Source organism: Polypterus senegalus, unplaced genomic scaffold, assembly GCF_016835505.1.
Source record: "Polypterus senegalus isolate Bchr_013 unplaced genomic scaffold, ASM1683550v1 scaffold_1373, whole genome shotgun sequence".
Taxonomy (NCBI): Eukaryota; Metazoa; Chordata; class Cladistia; order Polypteriformes; family Polypteridae; genus Polypterus; species Polypterus senegalus.
The window spans coordinates 5940-25000 of NW_024383527.1; the positions used below are offsets into that span (position 1 = coordinate 5940).

The 19061-nt window shown below is 42.4% G+C and overlaps 2 protein-coding genes across 2 annotated transcripts; one reads left to right on the forward strand and one right to left on the reverse strand.

Moving 5' to 3' along the window:
• Positions 1-222: 222 nt before the first annotated feature.
• si:ch211-139g16.8 (immunoglobulin superfamily member 6) lies at positions 223-13672 on the forward strand. The gene is made up of 5 exons (XM_039743089.1): positions 223-568; positions 2608-2714; positions 4152-4190; positions 7195-7284; positions 13421-13672. Exons 1-5 carry the CDS (start codon positions 397-399, stop codon positions 13472-13474), a joined length of 462 nt encoding a protein of 153 aa, XP_039599023.1. The 5' UTR covers positions 223-396; the 3' UTR covers positions 13475-13672.
• A 1571-nt stretch (positions 13673-15243) lies between these two features.
• LOC120521519 (methyltransferase-like protein 9) lies at positions 15244-17800 on the reverse strand (the record flags this gene model as incomplete). The annotated part of the gene is made up of 2 exons (XM_039743088.1): positions 15244-15489; positions 17571-17800. Coding segments are annotated over 2 exons (423 nt in total), but the record flags the coding sequence as incomplete, so codon positions are not given.
• Positions 17801-19061: the final 1261 nt, after the last annotated feature.

Sequence of the window (19061 nt, forward strand, 5' to 3'; positions counted from 1 at the left end):
CCCGCTATTGGAATGTAGTTTGTAATGCAGGTAGTAATAAAATGAATTGCATTTTTCATTCCAACAGGTGGCACATCACACACATTAGCACTGCCTTTACAAATCTCATACCAAATGGTGTGTAACAGAGACATAGCATAAGGATGGACATACAGATACACAGACACTTGGACTGGTTATTTAAGACATAAAATAACAAAGGAATGTTTTTCTTCTCCCACAGCAGCAGCAGCAGCACAAGAATGCAGGCTTGCTGTTGAACAAGTGGCCTTCATCGAAACGTACGAAACAGCAAACTCTGTCATTCTTCCCTGCAACTTCAAAGTCAGTAACTGCCACTCAGATCCACAGGTACACTGGTTTTACTTCCATGAAAACTCACACGGGAGAGTGCAGATGAACTCCAAAAAAAAGCATGTCATGAGTGGAACTGGCCACAACTACATGCTGACCATTTCCAATGTCACACACAATGACAGAGGCGTCTACTACTGTGCCGTATTGTACCCAGCAGAAAGAACAAAACTGTCCAGAGCTGTTGGAAATGGCACCATGCTGGCTGTTCGAGGTGAGTCACTGGTTGGAAAGTTTATCATGCAAAAAATAAAAAAAATAAATAAACATATAACAATTACCGTATATACACGTGTTTAAGTTCTCCTATGGATAAGTCGGGGCTTGATTTTACCTTATAATTTCCGGTATTTTATAATGTTGTATAAGTCGAATGCGCAAGACTCACCCTATTGGTCCAAGAGATGATATGCCAACAGCCACCTGACAGAGTCACCACGGGGCACACGGCCTTATTTTTCGATGTATTGTGCCTATGTGACCACACGGTAATACCCAAACTATTCCGAAGCAACATTTGCACTGTTTAGTGTTTTTTTGGGTCTCACATACCTTTATCGTAACAGCATCCCTTATCTACGACCAGAAGAAAATATGAAGCTGGTTTTAAATTAAATGTTGTTGAAGTGGCAAAAGAAATTGGTAACTGTGCTGCTGCAACAAAATTCGATGTGTCTGAGAAACTGGTGCGAGATTGGAGGTGGCAAGGAGATGTAAAAATAAATAAATAAATCTAAGTGTAGCATTTTTGAACAGGCGTATAAGTTGGGGTCCGATTTTATGATTGGTTTTTCAGGGTTTCAAGACCCGACTCATACGCGAGTATATACCGTATTTGATCACGGGGCTAATTATGCTGTGGACGTTCAGTTTGCCACATGTTGTGGACCACAAATATTTACTGAGTGGCCTCCCCAAGATTGGCATCTCTCTATCTTGGACTACTTCTTAACATTCAAAGGTCCTTCAAGAAACTTCAGACATGAAAGAACAGAAAGCAAGATACACTTACAGAAGCTACAAAGCACAATGAGCTCATTTAAACATGGATGACTAAAAGACTCTCAGCAGTATCTACTACAGTAAATGTTTGAGGGGATCAGAAAACCAGTTTTTGTGTATTCCGCTGGTGAGTATTCACTCATCAATTCATCTTCCAAACCTGCGGTTTTCACAACAATGTTATGGGGAGCCAGTGGCTACCACAACAGTAGTTGGCACAAGGCAGGAACCCGTCCTTGTTTACATGCCATTCTCGGCAAGAACAGTCAGCGGCCTTCACTTGATACTTTCTGCGGGTCAGTTAAGGGTCAATAACCAGCTCAACACAAATGTCTTAGAGATGTGGAGGAATATCTGAGGGGGAAAAAAACAGACCATGCAGACACAGGGAAAAATGTGCAAACCCAGATGTACAAGCAGGTCCTTGAGCGTTAGGACACCATTCTGTCCTTTGTCTACACTATCCCCCTTTATACAGGCTGCCGATGGGTTACGAACAAATTCCATTCATACAGACGCATACAAAATGGAGTGGTGGCGGAGTGCTGTGCTGGGATCTCGAAGTTTGCAGATTCCTATCCCGTTACTGCCTAAAGGGATCCTACTCCGTTGGGCCTGTATACACTGAACAAGAGCAGCAGGCTGTGATCCACTTTTTATGGGCTGAAGGTGTACCAGGGGCTGAAACCTACAGAAGGCTTTCTGCAAAATATTGAGACAGTGTTTCTCCACAGCAGAGGGTTTGAGAAGTTCAAAAGAGATTGGCTGGATGAGTGTTAAACATGAATAACCTCCTGTCCATATCCACTGCCGATGACAATATTGAGCAAGTCCGTACCATGATTCTGACAAATCGATGATGATTTCAGGCCTCTGGTACACCTCCAGCCCTTTAATAGTGGACCTCTGTTCTTTGTTCTTCTTTACAGCAGAGTGGCCATGTTTACTCCAAGAAACCAACAAGAGAAACAAACTGATCAAGGTGGAAACTTGACCACCCTGACTACAGACACACCACATTCCCTAACACATGCAAGGGGAAAGCTGTACAGCCAACCCAAGCAAAATAATCACAGAAGTGAGGATAATTACCAGGTCATGCAAAAAGACAACTTCCTGTTGGGGATGAACAAGTATATCAAATTAAAAAAAATCAAAAAACAAACAACCTATGGGGACGAGATGGCATTAGGGCAATACTTTCCTCTTTCCAGATCCATCACTATAAAATTCAACCTTTTTATTTTGCAGAGACTGCGGCCATCGTACTTCCACAAGCAAAACTGTTATTGATTATTCTGACTGTGCTTCTGGTTCTGTACAGCATCGGGATTATCGTCCTGCTGGTTCTTCAGAAGGTGAGTCTGAAAGTTGCTCTGTTTTAAATGGCCAGTGGTGCAATTCCAAAAAGAGGAAGACCATCTGGCCTTGTGATGAGACAGGTTCATGGCTTTGGGCGTTTTTAAATAAATAAAGATGTGTAGCTCAAGGCTCCAAAAGAAAGAAAGAAAGAAAGTTTGTGAAAGGCGCTATAGATAGATAGATAGATGGACAGATAGACAGATAAAATTAAGCTGGTGAAAACAGAGAGCAAGAGAAAGAAAGAAAGAAAGAAAGAAAGATGTTTGTGAAAGGCGCTATAGATAGATAGATAGATAGATAGATAGATAGATAGATAGATAGATAGATAGATAGATAGATAGATAGATAGATAGATAAAGTGAAGCTGGTGAAAGCTGACAGCAGGATAGAGGAGCCAGCGCAGTAGTGAGTAGGCAGGCAGTTTCGAAAGTGAGCTCCGTGGTGCAGTGTGCGATTGTCAAGAGGGCCGAAGAGGCTCGGGGTCTCCGCTGTTACCCAGGGTTCTCAGCAGGCCGCTGTGCCGAGCCTCGCTCCTTCGACTCCTAGTGCCATTCTTCTGTGTTACACTGGAGCCCTCTTCGAGCACCGGGCCACTCCTACTACTTAATGTCACTCAGCTGGGGTGGTCCGGTGCTCGAAGAGGTCTCCAGTGTAAGGCAAAGGCAAAGAAGTGAGTGTCGGCATGGCAACCTGCTGTGAGCACGGGGTGACAACAGGGACCCTGCCTGTGATTAAAGGTTGGCTTTGCCCTTTTGTGAAGAACATCTCCTCTGGATACAGGCTCCCTTTCTGGATAAGCAGAAAAGATGACATTTTTTATAGGGAAGCGGTATGGCACGTTTGTTTTTAGAAGATTTAAACTTTTAACCTTGTTTTAAAGGAACGTTTATCATTTATTGGACTTTAAACTCCACTGAGCACCTTGATCAGATGCATTATTTATTTATTTATTTATTGAAGACGCACTGCACTTTGGGCACTTTGTTTGGTTTTAATAAAAGCACTTGATACCGAGCTCTTACTGACTGCGTGTGTGTCTCCTCATTTCATTCTCAGTCACTGTGCTCTCTCTCTGTCCCTCTCTTTCTCACTTACTCTTTTCTTCACCTATCATGAAAATCTGGCTTCTGCATTTTATAGAAAATGTGATGTAACTGTTAGCAATATAAAAATTTGTTTTGTGTAACTTCCTGTACTGTTTTCAGATGTGAATAAAAGTCACTTTTTAAGGAAAAAGATAACCAAATAATAAAAAAGAAAACAAAAACGTTACAAGACCTTGAAACCTTCATAATGAGAGGAAGGATGTTTAAATATAAAACTGACAAATCTACAAAATGGTGTTTAAATATCACACTTTTCGGGCTAGCACCATGACTATCCTTAATGCTGCTACGCACTCTCCTCATTTTTTTGTTTTTTTCTATTTGCAGGTTTCGTTAAAAAAGGCAAGAAAGTTGCCTTCCCCACAAGTAAGTACAATAAATTATTTTTCAGGCCTCAGAAACACACCATTAGTAATCTCTGCAATAGAACAATGTTAAAAGGGCTGTGCGATATAAAAGGGAAAACCAATTCAAAGATAGATATCCATCCATTTTAAGACTAACATGATTGGAAATGCCAAGGATGTCACTGCAGATGTAGTCACATGTTCTATGCAAGTGCTTCCCAAACTCGGTCCTGGGGGACCCCCCCCATGCCTGCAGGTTTTTGTTCCAATCAGCTTTTGTTTTTAATTGGACTCCTGGGCTAATTAAGTGAACTGTGTTTTGGGAACAACATAGAAATTAGAAAACTAAGTTTGGTAAGAAAAGAAAAAATAAATGATATGTATGTACGTATATCTCTCTATTATATAAAAAAATCTTGGGACAAGATGAGACCTGTTCAGAGAGACTAGATGTCACTTTCACAGAATGACACTTTCACGTTCCGCGAGATGAGACTTTTTTGCCAAGAGATTTAACCAGGCCTGAAAGAAAAGACAAAGAGTAGATGACAAAGTAGAACGTCGTAAAGAATTCAAAACCGTTGGCGTGATACACATGCAGAGCAGGTTAGAGATAATGGAAGTACGAAAATTCGAAACTCTCAAAAAAATTATAGTAAAGATCACATTAGCAAACAAACGGAAATTATTACTTGGTGAAATAACGGAACAGCGGAAAGAGATCGAATATATTGTTCAGATTTAAACTTTAAGTCGGAGACTTGTAGATCGTCTAATTCGTGTTGCCAGGAGGGGACAGTTCTCTCCATGCGCTTCATAGGGGTGCTCTTCGGGAGCGGGACCCCCAACAGGAGCAAAGGATGTCTGGGGGAGAAGAGAGACAAGGCAGTGAGCCAAAAGGACAGCTGCTGTACATGCGCAAGGTGCAGTTCACACGGCATGGCAGCAACCTTGCAGCTGATCGAGCAAAGAGGAGGTCCAAAAAAAAAAAAAAACAAACTGTATTTGTTTCCCATTGTATCATTGTTTAAGAGGGGGTTTCAGAGGGGCGACCGCGTCTCCTTGGTGTGCGTTCAGCCCTCCTCTTCACAACGTGAGCAGCAGAGACGTGAAGTGGCTGGCACGTAGTGCTGGCTGGGATGGGGTGAGTTGGGTGTTATGGTCGGCGAGTGATGTGAGCTGGGGGCAAAGCCCCCTAATGTGCGTGTGTGTGTGTGTATATATATATATATATATATATAAACAAGCAGTTATATGGGAATAATGTATTTTTTTTCTTTTTAACAATATTTTCATCTTGATTTTCATTCTACTTTTCCAGGTGTAGATTTAAACTTTTAACCTTGTTTTAAAGGAATGCTTATCATTTATTAGATTTTAAACTCCACCGAGCACCTTGATTTGATGCATTATTTATTTATTGAACAATATTTTTAATAATATTTTCATTCTACTTTTCCAGGTGTTCTAAATGTTTAATTAATCAATTATTTACTAATTAGTGCAGGGGTGTTGAACTCCAGGCCTGGAGGGCCGCAGTGGCTGCAGGTTTTCATTCTAACCCTTTTCCTAATCAGTGATCAGTTTTCGCTGCTAATGAACTCCTTTTCTCTTCATGTTAATTTTTAAGGATTCCGTCCTCTGAATTGATTCTTTTCATCATTAAATGGCAGCCAAACTGAAATGAGATGACCAGCTAAATTGGGACTTCAAAGTCCAACCAATTTCACGCCAACCAATCTCTTAATGAGGAGCCAGTTCTTACTGTTCATTAAACTCGTTATTTAATTCCACCGCTTGTTGCTGCTCTCATTCTGCCACAGCAGACATTTCCAAAACTGTTGATTTTTTTTTTTTTTTAGAACACCGTCAACATGTTTTGGTGAGCCGAGAGATTAGCCTTACCGAGACCTTAACCTTTCTTTATTTTCAGATATTGTGTGATGGGCACAGGTGAGCTGTGGGCGACTCATTTTGTGTCTCATTATAGTTAATAAAGAAAAAGAGACAACTAAGGGGCCTGAGTCAAGTTAATTAAAACTAAAGCAAAAGAAGTTAATTAGCAGCAAAAACAGGTCACTAATGAAGAAGATGGTTAGAATGAAAACCTGCAGCCACTGCGGCCATCCAGGACTGGAGTTCAACACCCGTCAATTAGTGGGTATGATGCTAAAGTAGTTGCAGCCTTTGATTATTCAGTGTTGTTTGGCTGGGTGTCTGCTCTGTTTGTTTTTAATTGTCTTTCATAAAACACAACAAAGGGGGAAATCGGCACAGAGAAAGGGCAAACAATAATGAAATCAACAAGAAAGAGTTAAGCATTTAAATCTAAAGCAAACTGATTTCATGTTGAAAAACTGTATCATTAAACCAAATTCATCCCAGGCTTGGATGGGACACTATTCCAGTACTGGGGGCACACATTCATACATATGCTACAGTCAAGAGTTGCTTATTTACCTCATAGTTACATCTTTGGCAAGTGAACGGGAGGCAAAAACTTAAACACAATCCACACAGACACAGGAAGACCATGCAGATTCTACAAAGGTGGTCACCAAGTTGGAAATTGAATCCAAGTCTATGGAGCTCCGAGACAAGAATACTAACTACTGTGCCCCATACATGATTTAAACTCAATGAATCATTGTTAAAACTGTAAAAATGTAAAGTATAGTTAAAAAAAATGAGGAATGGCACTTTATTCAGGGAACAAGCATAGAAAAATCTGATCAGACAATTGTCACTATTTATGGTTCGCTTATACTGTATGTATTTCCATTCAATAAATTTAATAAGCCAATAATGCAAATTGTTAAGTGTACTCATCTGTTAAAATTTAGTTATTGCAATTGATGTGAAATGCTAATTCTTTAAACATATTTTCATGTTAAATTTAATGGCTTTTCTCTGCATGCATTATATTTTTAATGCAAAATTGAACACACTGCTGATTCACGCTATAGGCGGCTGCAGTGTCCTCTTAAACCTCCTTACAAATTTCACTACATGTTTTTAAACAGGACCAAAACTCCACAAAAAGAACAAAAAGGTTCCAGGCAGTCCTACAAGAGCTCTACTACAGGAAGCATTCTGGGAAAACCAAAATGGCTGTAAGTACCAATGAGATTGGGTTTTCGGGTTGAGCTGTACAACTCAATGTAATGTTCATCCAGTTTCTTTCGCAAAGGCATTCATTTAAATTTTCCTGCATTCTCATTTCCAGTAAGTTACTTTTTAATTGTCCGACTCGACTCATTGTTCTCCATACAGCAGGGGTCGCTCCTGGAGGCCCGCAGTGACTTCAGAGTTTTGTTTCTTAATGAGAAGTCAATTATTGCTGATGAAGCACTTTTCTGCTTCATTTTAGCTGTTTCCTGCGGTGGGTTGGCACCCTGCCCAGGATTGGTTCCTGCCTTGTGCCCTGTGTTGGTTGGGATTGGCTCCAGCTGACCCCCGTGACCCTGTATTTGGATTCAGCGGGTTAGCAAATGGATGGATTTTAGCTGTTTCGTTTCTTATGTTTCTCCACCCGTAATCGCTTATTTTAGTCTTAAACATCTGCATTTGCTGTTTTAATCCCTCCATATTGACAATAAGATGCAAATGAGAAAGGAACCAACATCTAACTAGCTTCCATTTACACCTGTGTTTATTCATAGTGAACTATCTGCTTTAAAATTAAAATATTTGAAAGAGGAAAAAAAAAAAGTGTAGGACTGTGATTTGCTCATTCGCTTTAAATTTCAAATTATATGGATGACATCCTTTGGAAAGGAAAAAACTCTACAGTATAAGAATGGCCGGACATGGCTATGGAGTTAGATTACTGCCAAAAGTCCAGGTCCAAGTACCACTCATTTCGTAAGCGCGAGTTGCATTTTGCGCACATTTTACAAGCGTGGGTTACATTTACATTTTGAGTGTGGGCGATGCACTTGCCAAGTGTTCTTGTGCAGCATCCCTGCCAATGTTATTTGAGAGTGAAAGGCAAGGGCCAGGCAAGGGAGGGACTTTGTTCTTCTAGCCAATGGGAGTAGTCAGTTCTAGCCAGCCAATTGCAAGGCACGCCTCCTTCCCCACCTCTAAGTGGGAGTGCGCATAATTTACTTCATGACTCAGAACTTAGTAAAAGTATGGCTTTTCTTTCCTGCCGGTTTGCTGCAGATTGCTACAATGGTTAGCACGGACTACTCCCATTGGCTAGAAGAACAAAGTCCCGCCCTTGCCTTGCCACTTTTGCTCACAAGTAACTTTGGTAGGGATGCTGCGCAACCACACTACCGAAAAACACATGGCCGCTAAAACATTTGCCAAGTGCATCACTCATGCTCAGAATGTAACTTGCGCTTGTAAAATGAGTGGTACTTGGAGACGGACTTTTGGCAGTAATGTAACTTCATATGATCTTACGAGCTGGATCACCTTCGGGGAGATGCACCACATGGCCGTAGTGCCGTAACTGACGCTCCCTCACAATGCAGGTAATGTGCCTCATTCGGGACTCCATGAGCAACCGCTCATTGGACACAAAGTCAAACCAACGGTACACAAGGATTTTCCGGAGAGGAGAGACACAGTACCAAAGGAGTCCAATCTTCGTCTCAGGTCACTGGATAGCATCCATGTCTGGCAACCATATAGCAAGATAGAAAGCACCAGAACTCTAAAGACTTGGACCTTTGTCCTTTTGCATAGATATCAGGAGCACCACACACTACTTTCCAGCAGCCTCATGACCCCCCCATTGCTCTCCCAATCCATCTACTGACTTCATAGGAAGTGTCCCCAGAGTCATGAATGTCACTGCCAAGGTAAGTAAACCTCTCAACAAGGTCAACATTCTCTCTGCAGACAGACACACTGCTGATGGCCGTGCCCAAGAGGTCATTAGAGGCCTGGCTCTTTGATTTTTATCAGGACCCTTGCAAGCCCAGACCCTCAGACTCCTCACTCAGACTCTCGAGAGCCCCGATCAGAGCCTCCATTGACTCCGTGAAGATCACAGCATCATCAGCAAAGTCAAGATCTGTGAATCTTTCTTCACCAACAGATGCCCCACAGCCGCTGGACCCCACGACCTTGCCCAACACCCAGTTCATACAAGCATTGAACAGAGTAGGAGCAATGGCCATGTGGTGCGTTTCTCCGAGGGTGATCCAGCTTGCAGGATCCTCATTGTTGGGGACCCGAATGGCTGGATCAGGCCAAGGGGTCGCCCACGTAACACCTGGCTGCAGCAAATAGAGGGTCATTTCTGGAGGGTGGGACTGGACCATGTGTCTGCCTGGGGGTTTGCAAACCGGCATCTCGAGTTGTTTCGCCGTGTAGTGGGCGTGGTAACGCACTGTATCAGTACATGCTCCCCAACTTGACTTGTAACTTCATACAAGGAAAAATGAAAACACTAACCAGGCATAAAACTAAATAAGATCTGTTATTAGGAAGGATTAAAAACTTGTAGCCGCTACGACCCTCCAAGACGGATTTTGCCCACCCCTGCCTTAGACAGACTCCGCAATTTTGGGCCCCCTTTCAAACGGACAATGACCAACTTCAGCCAATCTGCCAGCCAAGTGCCTATAGTTCAGTTATAATCTGATTACTTCTCCAAAACAAATATTTACATAAATGATGAAAGAAATTTGCAAACAGTTCAAGCATCAGTATTTAGTGCTTCACTTTGTAATGACCTGACTGTGTGCCTACTCCTAGAAACACCGTATGTCCAAAAGTATGTGGACGCCCCTCCAAATGATTGGGTTCAGGTGTTTCATTGCTAACAAGGGCAGAGACACACAATATCCATTGACAAACATTGGGTCATACTGAGGAGCTCAGTGGCCTGTGACATTTCTGCTCAGCTTTACTTTCCCCGGTTGACTGTAAGTGCTACTATTGTAACGTGGAAGCGTCAGGAAGCAACAACAGCTCAACCACAAAGTGGCAGACAATGAAAACCTTGAGAGTGGGGCTGCTGAAGCACATAAAAGCGGCCTGCCCCCTGTGGCATCCCTCATCACAGAACTCCAAATTGCCTCGGAAGAAACATCAGCGCAAGAACTGTGCATCAAAATATTCATGAAATGCGTTTCCATGGCCAAGCCTAAGATCAGTATGCGGAATGGCAAGCATCGGCTGGAGGGTGTAAAGCAAACCGCCATTAGACTCCAGAGAAGTTGGAAATGTGGGGTGATGAATCACAGTTCGCTATCTGGCAGTCGGATGGATGAATGTGGGTTTGATGGATGCCAGGACAACACTACCTTCTGGACAGCATTGGGCTTTCTGTATGGTTTGTTGCAGAAACGATAATGTTAGGCTTTCGGCTACGACTGTTAGCCCCAGAGAAGGAGACTGCTAATGCTACAGCATACACAAACATCAGAGACAATTGTGCACTTCCAGTTTGGGGAAGGTCTGTCCCAGGATGATTGTGTCTCTGTGTTCCATACCGACATTGAGGAACTGAAGTGGACCCTGAACCCAACCCTATTGAACACCTTTGGGATGAATTAGATTGTGAGCCAGGTCTTCTTGTCCAGCATCAGTACCTGACCTCACAAATGCTCTTTTGGCTGAATGGACACAGATTACTACAGAGACAATACAAAATGTTGTGCAAAGCCTTCCCAAAGGAGTGGAGGCAGTTCTCAGGATCAAGCTTCATATTAATGATCACTGTTTTGGAATGGGATGTCCAACAACCATACTGTAGGTGTGACGGTCAGGTGTCCACAAACTTTTGGCCACATTGTGTATTTAAAGATAGATATTTTCACAGCACTCTAACCACAAAGGTGCTCAGGTCGATTCATCTTACAAGTTGATACTGAAAAGCAAGGAAATGATGCTGCAAGAAGCACTTACCCTCAATTTGGTTTATAAGCTGGCGAAAATTGGCTCATTCAGAGGAATAGCCACTTTATTAAGGACACCTACACTACCTAACGACTGGCTGTGGATCTCTACTTGGAATAGCCTAATGTGTCTCATTTCAAAGATGCTCAGATTGAGTGATGTCGTCTGACTGGAGAAGGCACTGCATTAAGCAAAATTAAATGTTACATATTGGGAACTATTCAGGCTTGATAATGCACCCCACAACATTACACTGCCAGGACGGATACCTGGCTGGGTGAATCAGTGAAGTGATTTTCACCTTACCCTAGTCCCCTCATCATCCTGAATGATGAATATTAGGTGGTGCTCTTTAAACCCACCAGTGTTTTGAGTTCCTTAACACCAGGCCACCACACCATCTAGATTTTTGCCAGTGGAATTGACTCTGCATTGGGTTGTCATCTGCCATGGAGAACCATGTAGCTCATGTATTACCATGACAGGCACTTTTAATAAAGGGTCTACTTAAGAACACAAGACTCTACGGGCCTTTTTTTGTTTTTGCTTGTTCAATCTCGTCATATATTGATATACAAGTCAAATTCCGTAACAACGAACTGCCAAGGACCTGAAAAATATTCTGTTGTGATGAGATTCCGTATTTGTTGCTATAGTGCTTTCTTTAACTTGTGTCCAGGCGTCTGCAATCATTTCAATTGCTTCTTTTGCGTTAATTTTAATCTTCTCCTGTCTACAAGTTATGCTGATGAGAATATTTCTCAGCATTTCCTTGCGATAATACACTTTCAGGTTGTGAATGATGCCCAAACTCAATGGCTGAAGCTGTGCTGTGCAATTGGGTGAGAGTTATTCATAAACATTATCTAAATGCGAAAACAGGTTGTGGGCAGCACAGTTATCAATCAGAAGCCAAATCATCCTTTTCTTCTTCTTCATATTGTGAGATTTCTGAGCTCTTTTGGGATTCCCCCCCTACCGCCCACCCAACAGGAACGTCACGCTCAAGTGCATCCAGAAGCGCGATTGCCACATCTGTGAAAGATTATTTGTCCGTTGCTGGGGCAGGGCAACAGCAGGCTCACTGCACTGCAGTGAGGCACAACAGAAGTGAAACCTAAAATATTGGGGTCGTGTTATAAGTCCCTGTCTTACACCCCAAAACATGAGGCTGTCTCAGTACTTTAGCGACACCATCTTTATTCAACTTGAAATAGGAACAGCACGGTGTTGTAGCGTGATCTGCCACTCTGCTATACACAGACACAGCAGTCAGGCATGGTTGTGGCCAAGTAATCCTGTTCCCTGAATTTAAAATGTTCCTTGCAATCATCCATTGAGATCTTTTCTGTTTGCTTTGGTGAAGAGACACATGTTGCCCTGGCAACAGATAAACAGTCTTCCACTGACAAGGAGATCGCACTTTGGGACGCTCTTCAGCGTGGCGTCCAGTTGGGGGAGGTCCCAAGAGAATTTAAAAACCTCACATTTTCTTGAATGAGTGCCACATTATTAGGAATGTTTCTTGAACGAGCATCACTTAACCATATTAAAATGGCTTTTTCAACGTCTTCAAATGCAGCAGTTCACATACATTTGCAACTCGAGATTTTTCTTTTTGCTCGGTCTTTGAAGAAAGTTGACAGTGTCGATGGTGAAATTCCGAATTCACTGGCAACGTCTTTTTCTTTTGCAATCGAGCTGCAAAACTAAAGTTTTTTTCTAATATGAACTGTTATCGTTTTTTTGTGTCCGACATTTCTATAGGAGGGTGACAATGAGTTCAATTCCAAAGGATGTTTTTTAAATGTTGACGGGCAAAAAGCAACAGGTATCACTGAAAACCACCGAAACCAAAAAAGGCAAAAGTACAAGAAAAGTTCGGGGAAAGAAATTTTTTTTCTATAGTGTTTCTGTTTGGGGATCGTTGTGCACAACTGAGCTGCGACCACAGAACTAACTGCTCTGTGGATGATTCATTCAAGCATTTCAAGGTCTTTTGGGCACTTTGTTGTAATGAAAATATCTGCTGAATATATTTCGTAGTAACAAGATTTCTATAGACTTGCGTCATATGGGGAAACTGTTGGGACCATAAAAATACTTGTAATGAAAATTTCATTGTAACGGAATTTTACCTGTATTTAAAAACCCGAGAAGGGTGATAGTTCCCAATATCCTCAAGTTAGAGCCTTTCTGTCAACGGTCATAAACTATTTGTACTGACCTACCCACTTTAAACAGCACAGTCAGCACATATGATGCTGCCTCTGATTGAGCAGTTAAGTTATCAAGGAAGGGCAGATGAACCTAATAAAAAGGACACATACAGTACGGTTTACTTACAAGAGCAAAAACACATATACAAACTGTCATTTCTCATTGCAGGAAATGGATGATCCCACCTCAAGCAACGATCCAGAGATTTACCAGAATATGTGAAAGCTAACAGCTGCCTGAAGCTATCATACCAAGCCAGCAACCTTCAGAAGCAGCAGGCGCCACATGGCTGTCATGGAACAGTTGTACTTCACTGCTAAAAAAATGACATCCTGTTTATGAAGTTCCCGTAAGCATTATAAAAATGCACAGCATGTGTGCCAGATGATATGCAACTCATTTCCTTCTCCAAAAAAAAAATAAAAACTACGAGAGCCAACTCTGCAACAGATGCTGCATCTTGCCAAAAAAATATGGTGTTGTGACATTGGCTAAGGAAACAAAAAGCTCTTGTGTTCAATGCGAAAAAGAAAGGAAACAAAGAATTTGGGGTAGGGGCTTGGCATGATGACACAGTTGTCAGAAACGCTGCTCTATAGCTTGATCTGCCTACATAAAAATCAAAGCCCACTGGCTTGCACTTTACATGTACTCACAGACTTCATGGAGGCTCCCTCTAGTATTCCAAACAGCTACCCGAAACGTTGATTGGCGATTCTGAATTAGCCCTCACTTAACATCCTATAAAAGATTGGCGTCTCACCCACAGTTGGTACCCACCTTGGGCCTGATGCTGCTGTTCCAGTCACTGCAATTATGTAATGGACTAAGTTTACTTGGAATATGGATACGTGGATAAATGTTTATATGCTAAACACTTTCAAGAAAACAGTGATGGGAACTACTCATACTCGCAATGTTGAACGCTGCAAATAAACAGATCCATATTTTGCAAGAAAAGAAAATCGAGGAACGTAAAAGTGCAGTTTGTGACAGCAGTGTGTCAAAGGTGTTGCAATCTGAGCATGGATGCACTTGAGTCAGCAATGAAAAGTGCAATTGACAAATGTGACACAAACAGGATGGATCCACATAGGCCTAATAGATGAACAACCTAGTAAAAGTGTATCAAAAAATTACGAGACCAGAGTCTCCAACCTTTCTGCGGTTTAAGTCTCAAGCAATCGCCTAAGAGAATTCCATACGACCCCATTGTTCTCCAGCAAGGGGTCTATACTATCCTTCCAGTCCTGGCCCATTAGTATCTCCAGTTGCTATACTCTACTCTGGCACTGATCAAGGACTATGTCACGCTGCCATACTGTTCACCACCAGTGTCCCAAGAGGATCTCAGACTGCTTGAGGTTTCTACAGTGGCTTATGAGGATCTAATGACTGCCATACTTTTTTCCAGCAGCTGCACATGATGACCCCAGACTACTGTACTGTTTTTTAGCTGCAGCCAATGAGGACACCTGGGGGACTGATTGATGGTCTATAATGATGGCGGCATGGTGGCGCAGTGGTAACGCTGCTGCCTCGCAGTAAGGGGACCTGGGTTTGCTTTCCGGGTCCTCCCTGCGTGGAGTTTGCATGTTCTCCCAGTGTCTGCGTGGATTTCCTTTGAGTGCTCCAGTTTCCTCCCACAGTCCAAAGACATGAAGGTTTGGTGCATTGACGATCCTAAATTGTCCCATGTGTGTGTGTGTGTGTGTACCCTGCGGTGGGCTGGCACCCTGCCCAGGGATTTGTTCCTGCCTTGCGCCCAGTGCTGGCTGGGATTGGCTCCAGCAGACCCCCGTGACCCGGTGTTAGGATATAGCAGGTTGGGAAATGACTGACTGACTGGTCTGTAATGATCTCAGACTGCCACAGAATGATGGCCTGCTGTCCTTTTATATAGCTGTTACCAGCAAAAAAAAAAAAAAAAAATTAAAACCTGCCTTAAGGGCAAAGCCCACTCTCCTCTAATAAACAGCTCAATGGCCATTTAGTAAAAGACAGCACCATGACGTGGGTGTGCATTTGGGACTTATTGTGCCCATTACATACCTTCTTCCACAGAGGCATGAAAGGGCAGTACTGTAGCTAAAATCACCCTGCCTCTGGTGGGCTCCAGAGCTCTGCGGATGTCATTCAACAGAGTGATGGGCTGTTCACATCGATCAAGGAGGTTCAGACAGCTGATCACATCGTACTTGAAGCCAGCCTTCTGCCATTCGTCAATTTCCAACACCCTGAATAAAAACAACAAGAATAATATGCATAGATCAAACTGCTGGAGAACCCAAACAGAGAACTACAAATATTCCAAAAAGAGACAAAAGCTAAACACCATGGCTGTCTGTTTCTACAACTGTTTGTTTTCAAATTTTTTAATTTTTTTTTTTAAACAACCACCCTTAGCTAAACTGGCCCAGTGGTCAAGAAGCATTAACTTCTGATATCTCTTGGTAGCTCAATTGGTCAAGTAAGTGAGGTTTTTTTCTTCCTTTTCTTCTTAATGTCTAAAGTGGCAGGTCTGGCCAAAATAGAAGCCTACAGTTTACTTTGACAGTTTGCGAAGTAGCCAAGTCGGTAGGGAAGTAATGTCCGCTAGTGTATGTTGAAGTAGACGGGCACAGGCACCCTTTGCCCCAATGAAGGCACTCGGAGTCTCAGGAAAGGCAGCAGAATCAAGCTTTATTGTATGGCGCACATACAGACTCAACTCAGATGGAACAATGAGCGTCCAGCCATAAGCATCTTTTACATTTATCACAATTCTGATCATTGAAGGTATAATTCTTCCTCATCTGACTCCAAGTACCGTATATACGCGCAGAGAAGTTTTCCCGTGCATAATTCTGGACTTGATTTTTTACCATATAAGTTCTGGCATTTTATAATGTCGATCGTATAAGTTGAATGCGGAAAACTCACGCTATTGGCCCAAGAGATTACGATATGCTAACTCCCACCTGAGAGAGTCACCACGGAGCACACTGCCTTTTTATTCTATGTGGGTGTGGCAATGCGCTATATAAGCGCGTGCTCCTAACCTCTCTCTCTGTCTCTCTCTATTGTGCCTACGTGACCACACGGTAATACCCAAACTATTCCAAACCAACGTTTGCATTGATTTGTGTTTTTTGCATCTCACACCCTCATCCACCTTTATCGTAAGAGCATCCCTTATCTGCGATGGAGCGATCCATCAGAAGAAAATATGAAGCTGGTTTCAAATTAAACGTCGCTGAAGTAGCGCAAGAAATTGGTAAACTACGCTGCTGCAACAAAATTCGATGCGTCTGAGAAACTGGTGTGAGATTGGAGGAGGCAAGATGTAAAAAAAAAAAAAAGTGTTGCATTTTTGAACAGACGTATAAGTCGGGGTCTGATTTTATGATCGATTTTTCGGGTTTCAAGACCTGACTTATACGCGAGTATATACGGTATTCCACTGCTCTAATCCTGCCTCTAATTAATTCCACACGTAATTCTTAGTTGAGGGGGTGTCAAACCCCACTCTGTCTATCTTATCTGTTTGACTAGGACTGTTCTTACTTGCTACCTTTATTTACAGCCAAACAGTTCACATTCCCCTTCTAAGCAAGGGGGCCCATCCTTCGGCTCTCTAGCATGTCTGTCCTTTGGCTTATGAAACACTGGTGTTTTCTAGCTCATACAAAATAATAAAGAATATGTAGACATGAATCTTTTTAATCCGAACACTCGCATGTTTAATGTTTAGTATAAAACAATGCTCCCTTTCCCATGTGCTTATAATACTTTTCTAGAAGTACTAAAAACTTAGCTGGTCAGGCAGAAATGAAAGCTGCTGCTTCTCTTTAATCAGTATAATCCTTCATAGCATAAGGGAGGCACTACCCAGTTCTCGCCATGTGGACGAGTTTACTTCTCTGCTACAAAGTGTGACTCGATTTTCCTTCCTCATTGCTCCTGTGTTGTTCTTCAAGTGGGTTGAGAGAAATGAAGAAAAAAAAAAATTCTTCTCCAATCGTTCTCCTGATCAGACAAGAAAATGAACAGGCCACAGCAGATTGGCAGGACCAGATGGGAGAAAGGACCATAAAACTTAAAAATAAAAACAAATAAATAAATAAAAGGGTATTGCTCTTTACCAATGAACACCTCACTGAAGTCAGGGTCAATTAAATACTGAACTGACTAAAAATGGGAAGGTACCCAATCAAATGTACTAGGCCACGACAAGTGGATCGATGGTATCTGTAATGTCAGTGACACATTTAAGAGGGGAAAAAAAACAATATTACACATTTCAACTAAATAAAGTAAGACACACCAACATTCCTACTTGTACTGTTTTTTCTGAAGCTGCCACCTCATGGTGGCAGACACTTCCGTGGTGTAGATCTCCTCGAAGTGGGGGCTCATGATCTGAGTAACTCCACCATCTCCAGCTCCCAGGTCTAGAAGTCTTTTGGTCCTCCAGTCAGAAGTCACCCCCAGCAACTGGCGGAACTGCTCCGAAGAGAAGACAAACATGGATCCTCTTCCTAAAAGCCTGCTCTGACAGACAATGTAAAGAAAATAATGCCAATAAATTTAAAATTATGAAATGAAATATATACTGTAGGTAGATAGGCCCTGCAATGAAGTGCCAGCTTCTCCAGGGTTTTTTCAGTGCTTGGTCAAGTCAAGTTGGGGAGCATGCACTGGTACAATGTGTTGCCATACCCACTACACGATGAAACAACTTGGAATCCCAGTTGGCAGCCCCCCAGGCAGACACACAGTCCAGTCCCACCCTCTGGAAATGACCCTCTATCTGCCACAGCCAGCCTGGTCCAGCGATTCGGGTCCCCAACAATCAGGATCCTACGAGCTGGATCACACTCGGGGAAACGCGCCACATGGGCGTAGTGCCGTAACTGACGCTCCCTCACAATGCAGGTAATGTGCCTCATTTGGGACTCCATGAGCAACACAAAGTCAAACCAGCAGTACCCAAGGATTTTCCAGAGAGACACCGTACTGAAGGAGTCCAGTCTTCATCTCAGCGTCCATGTCTCGCAACCATATAGAAAGACGGGAGGCACCAGGGCTCTAAAGACTTGGACCTTCGTCCTTTTGCAGAGACATTGGGAGCGCCACACACCCCTTTCCAGCGACCTCATGACCCTCCATGCTCTCCCAATCCATCTACTAATTTCATAGGAAGAGTCATCAGAGACATGAATGTCACTGCCGAGGTAAGTAAACCTCTCGACAAGGTCTGGTCCTGAAATGTAATAAGCAGGCTTGAAAAGGTTTGTGAAGGTTTATATATATATGTTGCTACCATTTAGGTTTATTTGAGTATTGTTAACACTCCTTAGAAACACGAAAGGCCTGCAGCTTAATAATGGCACTCACGTTATAACATTTTCTATGGCTTCCATTAAGGGCTACGCTATGAATTTTCTTGAACTGAGCTCATCAACTCGCCTGATCACATGACACATATTGTATGAAGCTACACAACATACACATCATAGCTGGGTGGCTGCACGTCTTACATTAAACTTAATGTAGTTGAATAGATGTTTTCAGGTATAAATGTCAAGTTTTTCTAAAAACTATTAATTTGTATGTTGAAATTGAGAGGCATTTTTCTTTCATAGCGCACCATTTCCTTTAATATCTTTTTATGGTTCCTTGTAATTTGCTAAGATGAGATATTGTGAGTTTTCTGGGGCCACTGAGGTGATTCAAAACGTAGTCAGAATATTTGTTAATTATACATCTAGAATTTCTTTTATAAACTGCTCAGAAAAATTAAAGGAACACTTTGAAAACACATCAG